The sequence below is a fragment of the Aphis gossypii genome, chromosome X, assembly GCF_020184175.1.
Source record: "Aphis gossypii isolate Hap1 chromosome X, ASM2018417v2, whole genome shotgun sequence".
NCBI lineage: Eukaryota > Metazoa > Arthropoda > Insecta > Hemiptera > Aphididae > Aphis > Aphis gossypii.
In genome coordinates, this window is record NC_065533.1 from 53,859,938 (window position 1) to 53,877,188 (window position 17,251).

General features: G+C 25.8%; 1 protein-coding gene across 1 annotated transcript; it reads left to right on the forward strand.

Annotated features, from left to right (window-relative positions):
• Nucleotides 1-1,265: 1,265 nt before the first annotated feature.
• On the forward strand, nucleotides 1,266-16,713 carry LOC114129493 (piwi-like protein Siwi). The gene is made up of 19 exons (XM_050207239.1): nucleotides 1,266-1,270; nucleotides 2,971-3,121; nucleotides 4,711-4,884; nucleotides 4,967-5,021; nucleotides 6,934-7,047; nucleotides 7,361-7,572; nucleotides 7,646-7,831; nucleotides 8,901-9,077; nucleotides 9,889-10,044; nucleotides 10,169-10,308; nucleotides 11,023-11,131; nucleotides 11,200-11,489; nucleotides 11,575-11,729; nucleotides 12,331-12,461; nucleotides 12,541-12,709; nucleotides 14,960-15,081; nucleotides 15,210-15,376; nucleotides 15,902-16,067; nucleotides 16,136-16,713. Exons 1-19 carry the CDS (start codon nucleotides 1,266-1,268, stop codon nucleotides 16,250-16,252), a joined length of 2,796 nt encoding a protein of 931 aa, XP_050063196.1. The 3' UTR covers nucleotides 16,253-16,713.
• Nucleotides 16,714-17,251: the final 538 nt, after the last annotated feature.

A 17,251-nucleotide genomic window follows, 5' to 3' on the forward strand; every position in this document is an offset into this window, starting at 1 on the left:
TCAGATATACAGAAATGTTAAAATTGCCTAGGGCAGCGAAAACCCTATCGCTGGCCCTGGAGTCTGGACGTACTTAACCTATACTATAACGCCTCTACAGACACTTAAAACTATTACTTACCATTAGTTTTAAAATGTAATTCCTTTTTACTATAATACTACTTAATGCATGATAAGTTTATTCGAGATTTAAAAAATTATATTACCTAATTGTATAATATAATAACAGTGAATAAATCAATTTTTTTTTTATTTTTGCTTAAAAATCACTCAATGTTGATCTCACGCATTTATAAGTAATAACTATTAGGTACCATAAGTTTTAAAATTTTATTATTACTTGATACATGATAATAGTTTATTTGATATAGGTAAGAATATTAATATATATGTAAACGTTAACACTAAAATATGTGGTTAGCGTTATACTGCCTTCGCAGTTCGCAGAGATTGCAATTCCAAATTCCGTTTCTATAACGATTTCATATTTAATCTTTATACGTCAAAATCGTTAATACCCTGCAGCACATAGGTATATATAACCATATAAGTAAAAAATATTGTATAATATAAGAATATTATACATATAAATTGTCGTAGGTATACTCCGATTACTCGGACGTATACCAAAATAAAGTATAACCAAAAATGATGTGAAATACTTTATTTGAACGCGACGTCCGGTGGTGATCGAGTCACATGATCACCACCACTGACCCCTTTTCTGCCTTAACCATATCTCTTATATACTAAATTTACAATTGAGCAATTATCGATTGTATTATACTAATTTACACCTTAACTTACGTAATTATTATTTTAACCTAATTAATAACTAATTTTATTTACATTTCTTACTACTATGTTTTGATTACTATGCTAACTAAAATATAAAAGTTTAACAACACTATATTTCATAATTGTTATCTTAACCTATTTAAATTATATTTTTTATTATTGCTTAATTATTAAAATTCATTAAATACTAATACAACAAAATATACTGTCAACTCGATAAAAATGTATGAATACTTTCGATATTTTATATATCTTCTAACTTTGAGTGTTGAACACCACATAGTACATACTGCTCTACACTAGGGGCTTCCAAAATCAAAGCTATGGCTCACAGGTCGTGCTCGACCCGTAAACAACTTTTATCCGACACTTCAAAGAACAATGACAAATGTATTTAAACATAATATGTATATCACAAATCGCTAAATATTGTAAAAGCATTAAATACAATTTGTCCCCGCCTAAAAATGCCGTATGCGGACAATCGGTCCCCGTCATAATTTTATACACGTACAATTATTGATCCCCGGTCAATATTTTTTGAATAGGTATACGAGTAGGTATAATATTATTCTATCCCAGAAAGCATTTTGTAATGATTAGGGTTTGATTTAAATGCCTTTCCAAAAAATGTATTATTTATTAAATAAAATACAATTATTATTAAAAAATGAAATTATATTTGTAATGTTTTGGAATTTAAATGATCGACGGGTGTGACCTAAAGATAAATTTTAGCCTTGTCTAATTTAAAACCGGATTACGCCTGATGATAAGTTCAAAAATTAAAATAATTTATATTACATAGTACTATAATTATTATGTAGTACTTAAGTACTATAATTATATTTCAATAAGGTCAAACTTTTTAGTCGTAGTACGAGAAATAGGTAAAAAATGTCCTAAGAAATTTAAAAATGTAAAAAAATGTAAAAAAATGTCCCAAAGTTCTTTATATTATTATTATAAGTAATAAATTTATATAAGTATTATTCGTTAATCGTTATTCGTTATTATAATGTTATAATAATATTTTTAGACAAAAAAGATATCACAATAAGGTACGAATCTTGATGGATTATAAACTTTTAAATATAACTCATCTATACTTCTATAATAGCATTATATTACTAACTATTTTTAGTAAACTGTAATAAAATATTTCCCTTGATAAATAATAATCTTTTATTGTTGACTGACCAATTTACCTTCATGAGTTATTGATTTATACAATTACCGACAATGATTTAAAACATGTAATTAAATTTAAGTCACATAATCATGAAACTAATCCGGATGTTTTGGGAAGCGGAACGAGCCAGTTCGAATCAGTTAATTTAAAGAAAAGTCCAAGAATTAGGACTAGTCATGAAATACAAAGAAAATAAACAATTCAGACAAGCTGTGAAATTAATAAGCGCTTTGGCATTCTTACCTGCAGTGAATATGATTAAAAAAGGTAATAAAATATGAATTATTATTTAATTATTTTTATTATTTATTATTATTTTTTATTTTCGGAATGTCTATATTGTATGACAAAATTAATTATAATGACGACGTAGACAACATTTTGACTTATTTTGATGCTACGTCAATGGAAATTATAAGGCAACAACTACAGAATTTGAAACCACGTATCTAAAACGCCAACCACCGATTTTTCCATCACATTTATCGAGTGTAACATGTCTGCACCCACTCGCTGAGTTGGGTGCGCGGAATTAATTTAAAATACATAGGATGTATGATATATGATGTGATTATTCTTTTCTTTTAAAATTTAAATATTTTGACAACAAATTAAATGAAAGTGACTACTCTCTCATCATATTTAAGTATTTAACTTAATTTTTTTTTTTTTTGTATAATATTTTGTATTTAACTTTTAAGCCGGGGTCCAATTGTCCGTGTATAAAATTATGACGGGGACCAATTGTCTGCATACTGTGTTTTTTCGCGGGGACCAATTGTCCGGGGACCGAATGTCCTAAATTTGTTACTACCTACTGTATAGTCTTCCCTACGCGTCGTTTACGATGTATTGTATACAATGTATTCGTACTCATCGCACGCCACGTCTCTAACCTAACCCCCCCCCACACACACACTTTATTTCGACCAATAACAGTTCTACAACCCCCTACCCTAAACTACACACACATTTGGTAGGAGGAATTTCGTGTTTCTTATTTCCTTCGCATATACTCTCTCACGCCGCAGTATATATTGTGCAGAGGTCGACGGTCGGTGTTCAAAATTCGGAGGTGCTGAAATACTGTTCGACTACCATTCCACGGTTGACTTCGGCATAAACCACGAGGTTTGAAATATTTTTTGTGCTTGTACTTTTGTCGAAGAAACTACTCATTAGTTCATATACAGTAAATAATATAAATTGCGTTCGTGTCGGTATTCGATACAATAATATTGTTTATAATTTTACAATAGTATTTTATTGCACGTCAATCGGTGTAGCCGTGTAGTCACGTAGTTTAATACACGTTATATAAATTGATTTCGCTCAAATTAATAATTTCGTCTCATCAACTGATTAACGGTAAGATAAAATATTTATTGATACTATATTATTATTTATAATTCATAGACAATACTTTAATAACCAATATAATATGTAATTAAACACGCGTTAACTTGATGCAATCGCCTAGAACTCTCTTAAGTCTTTTATATTTTACTTTAACCTAATTTAGCTTATAAGAATATTATTAACATGATGTTGTTGTCGAACATTCCAACTACCTACTTTCGACTCCGTGACCCCTTTCCACCCTCATCATGGTTGGCGCACCACCAGTCACTAGTTGCGTCGGGCGCCCGGGAATTGGGCCACATTTTAACTACCTGTTTTGTATAAAATATTTGTTAACATTTTTCTACCCGGAGATTGGGCCATAAAAGTATAGCACACAAATATACTATTAATATGAATATAATATAATGTTTATTAACTAATTATTATTTTTTTTTAACATATAAAAATACAATTTGTCAAATAATTAATATTTTTTTTAAAATACTTCCATACAGATTTAATTAATTTAATATACAACAAGGTCCATAAAATTAGTCAAATATGATATAATTTTTATAAAGAATCCCAATACTTATTTTACAAATATAATATAAGGACCATAAAGTTAGTCAAAAAATAAATAATATGAAAAAAGCATTTTCTAATAGGTACATAAAAATATAAAACAAAACATTTAGATCCATAAAGACAGTCAAATAATAAATAATATGAAATAATTTTTTTAAATAACATGATACAGATTGTAAATATTCAAATAATTCACTTCAAGTAAAGTTTCGTATGCGTTGCAGTATTAGGAATTGTATCAATTTATATAAAAAGATGTATTATATGAAATATTATTTTATTACAATTTAAAATGTAATAGTGGCCCAATCACCGGGTCAGCCTATTATAAATATAAAATTTTAGTGGCCCAATTATCGGGCCTACCTGTAATAAATACAAAATTTTAGTGGCCCAATTACCGTATACCTTTGGAAAAAAAGGTGAAATGTGGCCCAATTCCCGGGCGCCCGTCGCGTCAACCAGTTTTGGTTCGTTGCATTTTCGACGAACCTTCGTGCTTGGTCGACAAAACAATTTCTATGCGTCCTTGATGTTCGTCTACGTTGTCTGGGCCCGTTATCCGACCACGTTTGTTTAGCGATATTGTTAGGGATGATCATCCTCGTAAAATTGTATAAAAGATTTGTTGTGTGACACAGCAATAATAGACCTGTTTCCTAGATTCTTTTAATAAGAACAATTTATGGCGTAATTCTTCTATTGTATCTTTCACCATCTTTCACATGATTTTCTACACAATCTTATTAGATTTTTATTTGATGAAAATTATTTTTGTTTATAAATAGTTTAAAAGACTATCTATGGAGAATCCATGGCGCGGTAGAGGTCGGGCTCGTGGGCCAAGACCTCCTACTTATCATCAAATACGACCACAAGATCCAAGACTTCGACCAAATCAACAACAAGTTGATAATATGCCACCTCGATTTGTTCGACGACCAGAAATTAGACTACCAAGAGTAAGAAATACATTTTAAAATTCAAAATAATTTCTATTATAACTAAATACTTAATAATTATTAATTTTGTTACTTCATTAAGGTTGAAGAGATTGGACAAGTAGCAAATGCAAATAGAATCAATAATTTGGAAAGAGGTATAATTTACTTTAATAATATATGTGTTTTTAGTATTATAATAAAAAATAATATTTATTAAAGTCAATATTTGGTAACTAGGTTGAGGGGATAAAATTTTCAAACTCCATCCAGGCTTTTTTATTTCCACGATAACCTTATTCTAATGATATTAATTGTTTATAGTATTTTTAAGCTTATCAATCAAAAGTAATCTTATTATTTTTCGGTGCATATCATATTCTAAATAGAGTGTATTACTATTTTTTCTTCAATTGTTACTATGTTTTAGGCTTGAACTTAAATTGATTTTAAAAATAGATACTTTCAAGGGTATACATTAAAAAAATTAACCAGTTTTATCTATTTTAAAAATGTCATCTGATGAATACGTAGTTTCTATGAGATTATTAAAATAATTATTTACATCAATTTTTTGGGTGTACTACAGCACTACTTAAAAAGATACAAAATATTGAAAACATTGAAGTATCATTTAGTATCATTTTTCGAGTTTATTAGATTATTTTAACAATGGAGTGTATTGTAATTATTAAATAAGTTTAAGTATTGCATGACAACTTTTTAAAATATGTTGAATAATAATATATTATACTTAAATAGTCAAAACTAAAGTTCTTAATTATGCTAGACCACTTTTTCTGATCAATTCACACATGTGCCTATAAATTATGTTACGGAAGTAATTCTTGTTATGTATATATTTTTTAAACTCATTCGTGTATTTGAGTTAAGTACACTGTAATTGTTTATTTAAAAATAAAAGTAATAATATATACATATGAGTACTTACAATTCAATATTTTTTCTCTGTTTTAAGATGAAATTCATAGTTCATTAATTCAACATAATATTACTTATGTGCTGTTTTATTTTTATTGCATTCCATGTAAATCATATGTATAACTTATACATTTTATTATTATACAAATTAAGAGAATATTTTAATAAGATCAAAGAATATGATGATTTCGAATTTTTCAATTACTTTATTGATGTTGATATTTTTTGCCATGATATATCTCAATATATTGAAGCATCAAATTGCCTAGACATTTCTGTATCATAGTGGTACAAAATTAAGTTTTAACATGCATACCTCTAGTAGTCTAGTACCAACCCTGTTATAATCAAGACAATTTAAGTTGAGCGAAAGTGATAACAATACATATGTAAGACACTTAGTAGAATAATATTTGTGCGTCTTATTAAATTTATTAAAAACTAATACAATGTTCAGAATTTCAGACTACTTCTGACTATAATTTCAGCTAAATTATACAATTAATTATTTTTTCACTAGGAAATAAACTATAACAATATCTACCTTGAACATTTTACTTTGGTTTAATATGGGATATCATTATAGATATTATTATTTAGTATTACATATTTCTATTATGTCCATTGAATTTATTGACACGTACAATGTACTGTATATATTAATACAGGGAGCAATTCATCTGAACCAAGACTTAGTTGGTCCAGGCTGTAGTTTGTGTATTTATTCATTTTAAAATGATGTCACACAGTCACCAACAAACTACACTGACTGCTATACCAATATTAACTATTGCTTATTATTATTTTTTGCTCTGAATTTACTTTAGTTTCTTATGTTACAATTGTCTAATTGTACTAGCATTAAAATAATAATTTAATTTTAATGATTGTTCTTGATCCAAAAATGTATTATCTCACTGTGTAAAAATACATATTGTCCACTATTAAAAGAGAGATGTTTGTAACTTAGAAATTTGATCAAACTTTGAATTTGTTTCCCTATGTACACTAAAAGGTTTCCAAGGTTCCAAGGTTATTATTTCATAGGACAGAATATATGTTATTTAATTTTGTCTGTAAATTAGTAACTCGTTACCCATGTATTAATATATTGTTTTTTTATTTCAGGATATGCGCCAATGATAAATAATAAAGCTGCAGTTCAAGATTGTCAACCTATAGAAAATCAGTATTTTAGGTTGGCAAGACCAGCATCTTCAACAACCGAAAGTGGAAAACAAGGTATAGTAAACAGTTTATATTTAAGAACTTTTCAATTTTAGGATTTAAAAACTTAAATTTTTGTTTTTTAATTATATAAAAATTTAGATGCAAAATTATGAAGTCAATGCTAATACATAAAGTAATAAATTCATCATTAATTATTTTTGCTTTAAAATAGTTTGATAAATTCTTTTCACTCAGTATTATATCATATAACTATTAATTTTAATATTAAAAATAGTAAAAACAATTTTGAGTGAAACATATTAAAATGTGTAAGAAATCAATAAAAATCTAAATTTTGTTTTGTTTTTATTATGTTTTTCTTTAGGGTCCATAGGTAAACCTATTGAGTTAATAGCAAATTATTTTCCAATAACAACTTACACAGACTGGAGTTTATACCAGTATAGAGTTGATTTTAACCCAGAACAAGAAAGAATAAACATTAAAAGAGGGCTATTGAGCGCACACAAAGAGTTTTTGGGGGCATATATTTTTGATGGAACAATGTTGTTTAGTAGAAAAAATTTTCAACGTGATGTAAGTTTCTTAATATATATTATTTTTATTACTCTATAAATTAAAAGTTAAAGCAATTTCATTTTTATTTTAGACTGTAGAGCTGACATCAAAACGAAACACAGATGGCCAATTAGTAATTATGACTATAAAATTTACTGCAGTCGTTGAAAAGGGTGATCATACTTGTATCCAAATTTTTAATATATTGATGCGTAAAAGCCTTGGTAATTTGAAATTGACACTAGTTGGAAGAAATTACTATGACAAAGAAGCAAAAGTAAGTACTGATTCAAATATTATATTAGGAATTACTACTATTTAGCAACACTATTTTTATGTCTTGTCAAAGTAAAATAGTAATAATTTATGGTTATTAATTAATATTAAATTAATGTGATTTAAAAAAAAATTATTGTGTCTATATAGGTTGGGTCGTATAGGTATCTATTCTGAAAAAGTAATGTTACTTAAAAAATTGTTAAATGATGAACATCTTACATTGTTTTAAGTTTAATGATTTTTATTTTTATAATATTTCAATTTGTTTTTATTTTTACTATAATCCTACAGCAACAAGTAATTCAGTTGGTGTTTTAAATGTTTTAATAATGTTTTGGATTAAGAAAATGCTGGGACTTAATACTTTTATTTACATTATGTTTATTTATATTATCTTATAACAAGATAAAATTTAAAAAAAAAATATAGGGTGCATATTTTTTTTTCTTAAATAAAGTAAATAATAATTATAATAACAAAAAAATATATAGTACATATTATATACATTAATTATTTAAATTTATTATACAAAAATGAATAATCATTATAGTTGCAAAACAATAAAATTATACACATAATTTTTTAAATAAATTTTAAAGAAACTAAAGAAATGATATTGAAATTTCAGTCATGTTTGATATATTTTTGTACACTAAAACAGCGCTTCTCAACCTGTGGTACGTGAAGCAATCTCCCTTTATAAAAAAAACATAAACGTATTCATTATTAATAATAAAAAAAAAAAATGGCCAGGTGGTAGGTACGTAAAAATTTTCAAATTGTATTGGTACCTACGCCAATTTAAAAAAGTTGAGAACCGCTGCATTAAAACATTTAAATTTCCCATCATCGTTTAACGTGGAATAATATCTTAAGTTCATTTTTTTAAAATTTTTGTCTTGGATTTTTTATCAAAAAATTATCAAAATATTTTTATGGTTAAAAACTTTAAAATAAACAAAAAAAAAAAGAAATTGTTAATCCTATAGTAGGATTTGATAATAAATGATTTAATTATTACAAAAATCCTTTTAATTTACATTGTATTTATTTGTTGTTTATTTTAGACTAATCTTCCAAATCATAAACTTGAACTTTGGCCAGGTTATGATACTACAATTGGAGTTTTTGATTATGGTCTATTATTGCGGTCGGAAATCAAAACTAAAATAATGAGAGAAGACACCGTTCTAGATTTGTTAATAGAATGCTCAAAAAATAAAAGCAGAGACTCTGATTGGATGGTTAGTAATTGTTCTTAATTTATCATAAACTCATCATATAAATAGATAGATCAGAGGTGGCCAAACCGCGTCTCGAGAGGCGCATGCGGCTCGCCACATATACTTTTGTAGCTCGCAACTTATCGTAACATTTTTACAAACAAATTTTTTTAATATAAATTTATGTGTTTTATAATGATATGACCTTATTTTTTAACATTTGGTGGCCCGCTAGTCTCTTCTCGCTGGCCACCCCTGCAATATTAATTTAGGTACCAATACAATATTATAATAAAGTTAGATCACAATTATTGTTTAGCTTAAAACCCCTCCTGAAATTAATTTCCAGTTAAGGCCTTGAAGTTATGTTTAAACATAAAATGAACAAAACATGTACTACTATTATTATTAAAATTAAAAAGAGTTTAAAAATTGTATGTATAAACATATTACATTTATTTATTATACATATTATTACACTTGTATTTTGCGACTGACTACGTTTTATTCAATTTCAACAACTGTTTACCCTTTGCAGAAGTGTATTTTAGTAATATGATATGATTTAAGTCATCTAAGTTTAAGTATGATAACATTTATAAACTAAGATAATTATTAAACACCGTCGTTAATAGTCTCATTACGAGTACGTCGAATAGATTGTACATAGCGTTTAGTTCGATTTATTGTGTTTTTTCAAATTATCGAGTGACTAATGTATTTTTCAATGAAACATTGTAAAAATATTTGTAGATGTTGATGGTCTGTGTAGACTAGGATTTTATTATAAATAATAAAAATAATAATAATAAAATATGATATTCTATTTTAGATGACTTTTAAATTAGCCGTTTTAGGAAGTATAGTTCTAACTAGATATAATAACAAGACATATCGAATCGATGATATTGATGAGGAGTCAAGTACTCGATCAACATTTCTTAAAAAAGACGGATCAAAGATATCATTTATAGACTATTACAAAGAAGTATGTTGTTTATTATTTTATACATCATAATTATAATTTATAGCTTAAAGTAAATTAGGATAATTTTAATTTTTCATATTTTATCTGTAAACTTAGCTTAAAGTATTTTTATTTTTATTTTTAGAGATATGGAATAACTATTAGCAATCAAAAACAACCAATGTTGATATCAAAAAAGAAAAAATCTTTTAATTGCGTGGAAACAGAGTTGGTGTACTTAGTCCCTGAGTTATGTACTTTGACTGGAATAACTAATAAAATGCGGTAATCAAATTTTCAGAATACATTACATAAAGACAATTTACATAAAACAATAATAAATTATGTATTTTATAGGTAATAGAATGATGCTTGTTTAAAAAATGTAATGTGTAAAAATGTTATTCATTTCTTTATACTACAACATAAGAAAATCTCAGTTTAATTTTTTATTATATTAATCAATTTTTAAATTTTTTATTGTGTGATAACAATAGTGTAGTAATGCTAAATTAAGGAGGGGGCATACTGTATAATATATATTTATTACTTTTAATCATATAAAATTAATCATTTGTGTATGGCATTATATTTATTTATACATTCTATATTCTAATTTTAAATTTAATTATGATGTATACCTATTATTATATATTTTTAATTGTCGACCGATTTAATCAGAAAAGGGCATATTTAAATGCTATTGTATTTTTATCCTCAAAAAATTCATATTATTTTATTATTTTTGAATAAATATTATGTATAGAAACGTGAAAGTGATGAAACATTTCAATATGACTTAAATCATAATTTTTCTTTTCAAAATGAGTTTTTAAAAATATTTAAACATATTGTATAATATTTATAGGTATATTTTCTATGAATGTTGATTAAAAACTTTATGCTCCATTAAAAAATATAAAACTTAATAGATACTACATACTTATTAAGTTATAATATAAAGATGATTTAATATTTATTTTTATTTTTATATTACAGTGAGAATAGATATCTCATGCAGGATATAGCACAGCATACAAGAGTGGATCCCAATGGAAGAATCGTCATGTATAATAATTTTATTAAACGGGTTCTTACTACGCCCAAGGTGAATATTTTTATTGAAATATTGATGAGCATAAACGGATTTCCTTTAATTTTTCTATGCTATTTTAGTCTTCAGATTTATTAAAAGAGTGGAATTTAACATTGAGTAATGCACTCGTTACAATTCATGGTCGTGTATTGCCACAAGAAAATCTTTACGGTGATAATCACAAATATCCAGCTGGTTATAACAATAATTGGTCATCAAAATTACGTTCTTTACCCATGTATAATATGATTAAAATACCATGTTGGGCTATAGTAACTCCGTATATGTGGAGTTCTGATGTTGGGCGATTTGCGAATAGTCTAGTTAAAATAGCAAATAACTTGGGTTTTCCATTACAAAGACCGAGAATGTTAGTATTGATTATTATAATAATTAATGCAATTTATCATCTTACCCAAAAACAAAATGTTTAATTTATTTTTTTATTTATTTAGAGTTGAAATTGAGGATATACATATAAGAACGTATTCAATTCATTTGGATCGCACAATACATGAATTAAATCCATCATTTATTTTATGCGTCGTTGCATCATCTCGTAATGATCTTTACAATATGATTAAAAGAAAGCTATGTATTACGAGAGCAGGTAATCAATTTTTGAAATTTAAACGATAGATTTTATTATAAAATTTAATCTGAATAATTGAATAAGGGTTTAGCTTCAGGTTCTGATACTTAAATAATTAAGTTAGATTTGTTTTCAGGCCTTGTCATCTGTTTATTATTAGTGGCAACATTGTGAGTCCTCATATTTTACTGAATTTAAGTGCTTACCACTGATTAGTTTCTTTCATAAATTTATTTGAAACTATAAGCTATATGCCAAACTACGCTTTTTGGTTTTTAGTTGTTGACTACCAAAATTGTACGTTATGGTAGTCGGTATTCAATATTTATAAACAATTGGTAGATGGATTCATTGTTTTTAACTCATTATTAATCTTACAGTTTATTCCCAATATATTATAAATTATTATTTATTTCATTTCATTTTATAACAGAAACAAGGTCTGGCCCAAAGTACAAACCATTATTATTTTTTTTATTGTTGACTTTAACCACAAGGGTTATAAGCCTAATTTAAATAAATAAAAATGTAAATTCAATAGTAATGTTTAATTCCAATATCATAATGATGGTGCTGTTTAAACTCAAATATTTTAAATATCTTGAAATATTATTTTTAGTTCCATCTCAAGTTGTGCTGTTGAAAAATGTACAAAACGAGAAAACTCGTATGTCAGTTTGTACCAAAATTGCCATACAAATTAATTGTAAACTAGGAGGAGCGCCATGGCGTGTTGTTATCCCTGAACCGGTATGGTTAATACTAAATTATAAATTTGTATTATCTTAATTTAATGTATTGATAGAAATTATTTCACGTCAATTTTCAGAATATGATGATAGTTGGTTTTGACGTTTTCCATGATACAAAAAGTGGAAAAAAATCTTATGGTGCATTAATAGCTACAATGAATGACAGTCACACTTCTTTTTTCAGCTGTGTTGATAAACATGAAAGTGGCCAGGAACTTTCAACACATTTTGGAACTAGTATACATAGTATGTATATAGTTATATTATTTATTAATTAAAAATGTTATATTGGTTTTAGTCGTTTTAGAATTCATGCTATCGTTCTAATGTACAATTTACCAACAATATTCAATATGAATTAGGCCCAAGGCTGGGCAAGTTAACTCTTTTTTTCAATTCGTTAAGTTAAGTTAATTTAAAAAAATCTAAGTTAAGTTTTAAGTTAAAAGTTACTTTTCTTTTTTATTTAACTTGTTAAAGTTACAAGTTAATTGGGAAAAATAAGTTATTTTTTTTTTTTTCATATAAAACGTATAGTTACAACATTTACATTTCATATTAAAGATTTACAAATAACATATTATTATAATGTAGGTCTTTATATCTTTAAAAAAATTATTTTGCTGTAGGTACTTATAAATTATGAAATCAAACAAAATAATTAAATTAGTAAATAGTGATTATAATTGGTCACTCCCTCACTCCGAGCAAAATTATTCTTATCATTTCCATGAATGAATCTAAATATAACAAACCACAAATTTTAAATTTTAATTAAAACTGAGAGCTTACTAACGTGTATGGGATATTGGGTACGGATAATATTAAATATATGTTTTTCTTTTCTAAATAATAATTACCCATATTGCACTATTCTTTAATATTTAGACATATTATATTCTATGAAAAAGAAATAGTATAAAATATTATTCTTTATTTCTCATAAGCCGTTTGGTTTTCTAAGTGTAAGTTCCATTAACTATTAGTATTGTTTAAGTATACACTAACTATAATAGTATACTATATTTAATCAATAATAGGTCTCTACTTGTATTTAAACACGTTATTTTAAAATCCAGACATAGGTATTGCAGAACACTTCAATAGTTTATAATATTTAGAATACTCGATATCTACATAATAATATATAGCAGAATAATTTTATTTAACATAATAATTATTGTTATTATTATTTTTTTTTATTATACAAAATGCAATAATAAATCTTTGAGGTTCTTACAAAGAAAAAAAATAACTCAATGTGACTATAAAATAAATAAATGCTTTAAGTTAGAAGTTTCTTTAAAAAAAGTAACTTGTTAAGTAACTTAACTTTTTAACTTAACTTTAAATTTTTAACTCGTTAATGCCCAGCCTTAAAATTAACTATATGTACTTATGTTTTAGTTTGTGTCGTTCATGGTTTCTTTATTAGAGTATATTGATATTTGCTCTATACTCCATTTTAGTAGTTTTCTAATAATTTGAATTTCCATTTTTATAAATATATAATATTTAATATCCATTACATATTTGTATAAAAATATATATTTTTGAGAATTCTACTTAAACCATCTTTTTTGATTATTAGTTTGTGTACTTGGATTTATAATTCACTTTTAGTAGTTCTACTGCAGTATTGACGTGTCTCTTACCACTTGAAGAGAAATTATATCTTCATTCATTAGCCATTTAAGATAACATTATGATTATTGATTAGTCTACAAAATGTTATTAAAACAGATCAACATAAATAAGAAATGTATGATTTTCAGTGTAATTATTAGGATTAAGAACTTATAAAGAATGATAAAAAGTTGTTTGATCTATAGTTGCTTATGGTGGACCTTAAATTGTTTTCAAAATCTTTAAATTGCCATTAATGCCTAAAATGATCATTTGGATATACATGATGAAACATCAATCTTGAACATGATTTTAATAAGTTCACTCAATTCATCTCCAATTGATTGATTCAATTTCAAAAAAATACATTATATCATATATATCATGGATATTATCTATTTATTGTTAATTTTGTTTTCAATATAAACTTTAATTTATTTTTACCCACATTAGCCCTATTACATAAAATACTTTCTACATCAGTCATTTATATTATGTGTCGGTATAGAAAATAATTATTATTTTATTGGATGTGCTATGACCCCTGAAACACCTGTATTACCAGCAAGTATGTGTAAAAAAATGTAATGCACTTTTGTTAATTAAACAAAATTTGAAATATAATGTGGAAAAATATACTACACAGTTGACTTTATTTGTGTCGGTCATTATAAGTTATAAGTGAATTATGCTGCTTTTGAAAATATTAAAATTGAAGTCAATTATTACTGACTTAAAGTAGTAAAATACTTTTACTTCAAAAAACTTATAACTTGATCTATAATAAATTATTAGGTACTGACCAGTTTATAATGTAATAGACAGTAAAATATTAAAGTATTAACTTATTTGAATATTATGGTTTTTTAGAGGCTCTAACTAAATATAGAGAGAAAAATAATAAACTTCCTAATACTATTGTCATATACAGAGATGGTGTGGGAGATGGAAACTTATCATATGTTCATAAAGTTGAAGTCGACATGGTAAAGGTTGGTATCTGTATATATAAATATGTTGCCATGTGTATTGTACATTGCTTGTAGCCAACGGCTATAGAATAGACTATTCTATAATCAATGCTTATAACTAAATTTAATGTAAACATTTTTCTTTATAGAAAACTTGTAAAGAATTGTACGGGGATAAAAAATTTGGTTTGGCCTTTATTATAGTTAAAAAACGTATCGGTGCAAGATTTTTTTTAAACACTAAAGAAGAAAGAGAACATTATCAAAATCCACCAGTTGGAACAATTGTTGATAGTGGTATCACTGACCCAACTATGTGAGTATTCATCAATACAAATTATATTCATCAAACACATATCTACATTTTAGAGTTTTAGACATTTAAGATTTTCAACTTATTACAATATTTGTTTTTAATTTATGCAAGAATAATCAAATTATTTGTTTATTATAAATGCAACACAATTTCCTATTTAATTAGTTTGAGTTTGAAAATGTAATATAAGTTTTTCATAAGCTGATTTTACAGCATTTTAAAAGTTGAATATTTAAACAAAAAGTAATATTTTAAAAATATATATCATAAGGAAAAAGCACTCTGATTAATGATTTGATAAATAAAATTGAATACCTATTACCTACATAAACACATAATATTAATATAATGTAATATACAAGGATGTAAATATCTTATTTTGCCATGTTGGCATAATAGAAATTACTTTCAAACTAATCTACTATCACTGGGTACACAATTGTATTATTACAAAATCTGTTAGAGCAAATCAACATCAACATTTTTTTGATAATATAAAAATAATTTTACCTTTATGCATTATAGGTATGATTTCTATCTGGTGTCTCAGCATGTAACCATGGGTACAGTGACCCCAACTCACTATAATGTAATTGTGGATACTCTCAATGAAACTGCTACTAAGCCAATTACACCCAATGTTATGCAACAACTGACTTATAAATTAACTCACATGTACTACAATTGGACGGTAAGTATTAATTATAAACATAAAATCATTGATGAACATTAATAAATTGAACGGTTATTTTTTTTTAGGGCACTGTAAGAGTTCCTGCTCTATGTCAACTGGCACACAAATTAGCTTATTTGGCTGGACAGTCACTTCAAAGTAATCCAAATTCTGGTTTGGAAGATTCGCTGTACTTTTTATAAGTTTTTTCACTGGCCACTAGATATAGACTTAAATCTAACACATATCAAATTTGAATATGTTTTATTTTCACTTTTTACTTATTTTAAATATAACTTTTTTTTATATGTATTTAATAACATATCACTTAATATTATGTAAGTTTTATTTAACTAATGCGGTTTGCTTGAACCTTTTACAATAAATCTTTTCCTCAGTTTAAATAAATAATTCTATATTATGCATATTTATTCTGTGATAACATTTTAAACCTGATATCATTAAAATACTTGAAATGTCTACATAGCTACTAACATGTTAGAAGTGTTAGGTTCATCCTCGAGTTGATATTGAATTTATAATGTGTGGAGTGAAATTGGAGATAATACACTACCTTGAAACACCAGATTTTGCCAGTGACATTTGTCAAGGAAGCGCATAGTGCAAATTATAGACAAATAAATATCATATTGATTTTTCTGTTGCAAACCAATTCATTTATTTGAAAATTCATGTTTTAACATAATATATATACTTGAGAATATTATTTTAAAATCATACCATAGAAACTATGGTTAATGTAATATTATAAATTTTAAGTAAACTATTAATTAGTTTTTAATTTGATAAAAATAAGTTTATAGTTATATTTTTATTATTCTTGATAAAAAGAAATATTTACAAGTATATTGCATTTTTAGATTTTGGGTGGAGTGATGAATATATTGATTTTACAGTATGTTTTTTTTAGCATTTATATTTTGAGAATAGTTTTGGATAATAAATTTCATCTAATTTGTACTTTTTAAAGATCAACATTCAATATTAAAAATACTTAGTATGTTTTTATTAACCAAAAAAAAAAAAAAAAAGAAGAAAAATATACAAATAGATATCATTGTTATTTATAAAGGTAGGCATGTTAATGAAAATAATTAACTGTGGCTAGTTAAGCTAATTTGATTAAATTACCTTCAGTTACAGTTTAAAAGTTAACAACAAAAAAAATTAACTAGATAAGT

Coding starts and splice junctions, on each gene's coding strand:
- LOC114129493 (XM_050207239.1), top strand. Junction 9,078..9,888: donor GCAGAGACTCTGATTGGATG/GTTAGTAATTGT, acceptor ATTCTATTTTAG/ATGACTTTTAAATTAGCCGT. Junction 10,309..11,022: donor GGAATAACTAATAAAATGCG/GTAATCAAATTT, acceptor TTTATATTACAG/TGAGAATAGATATCTCATGC.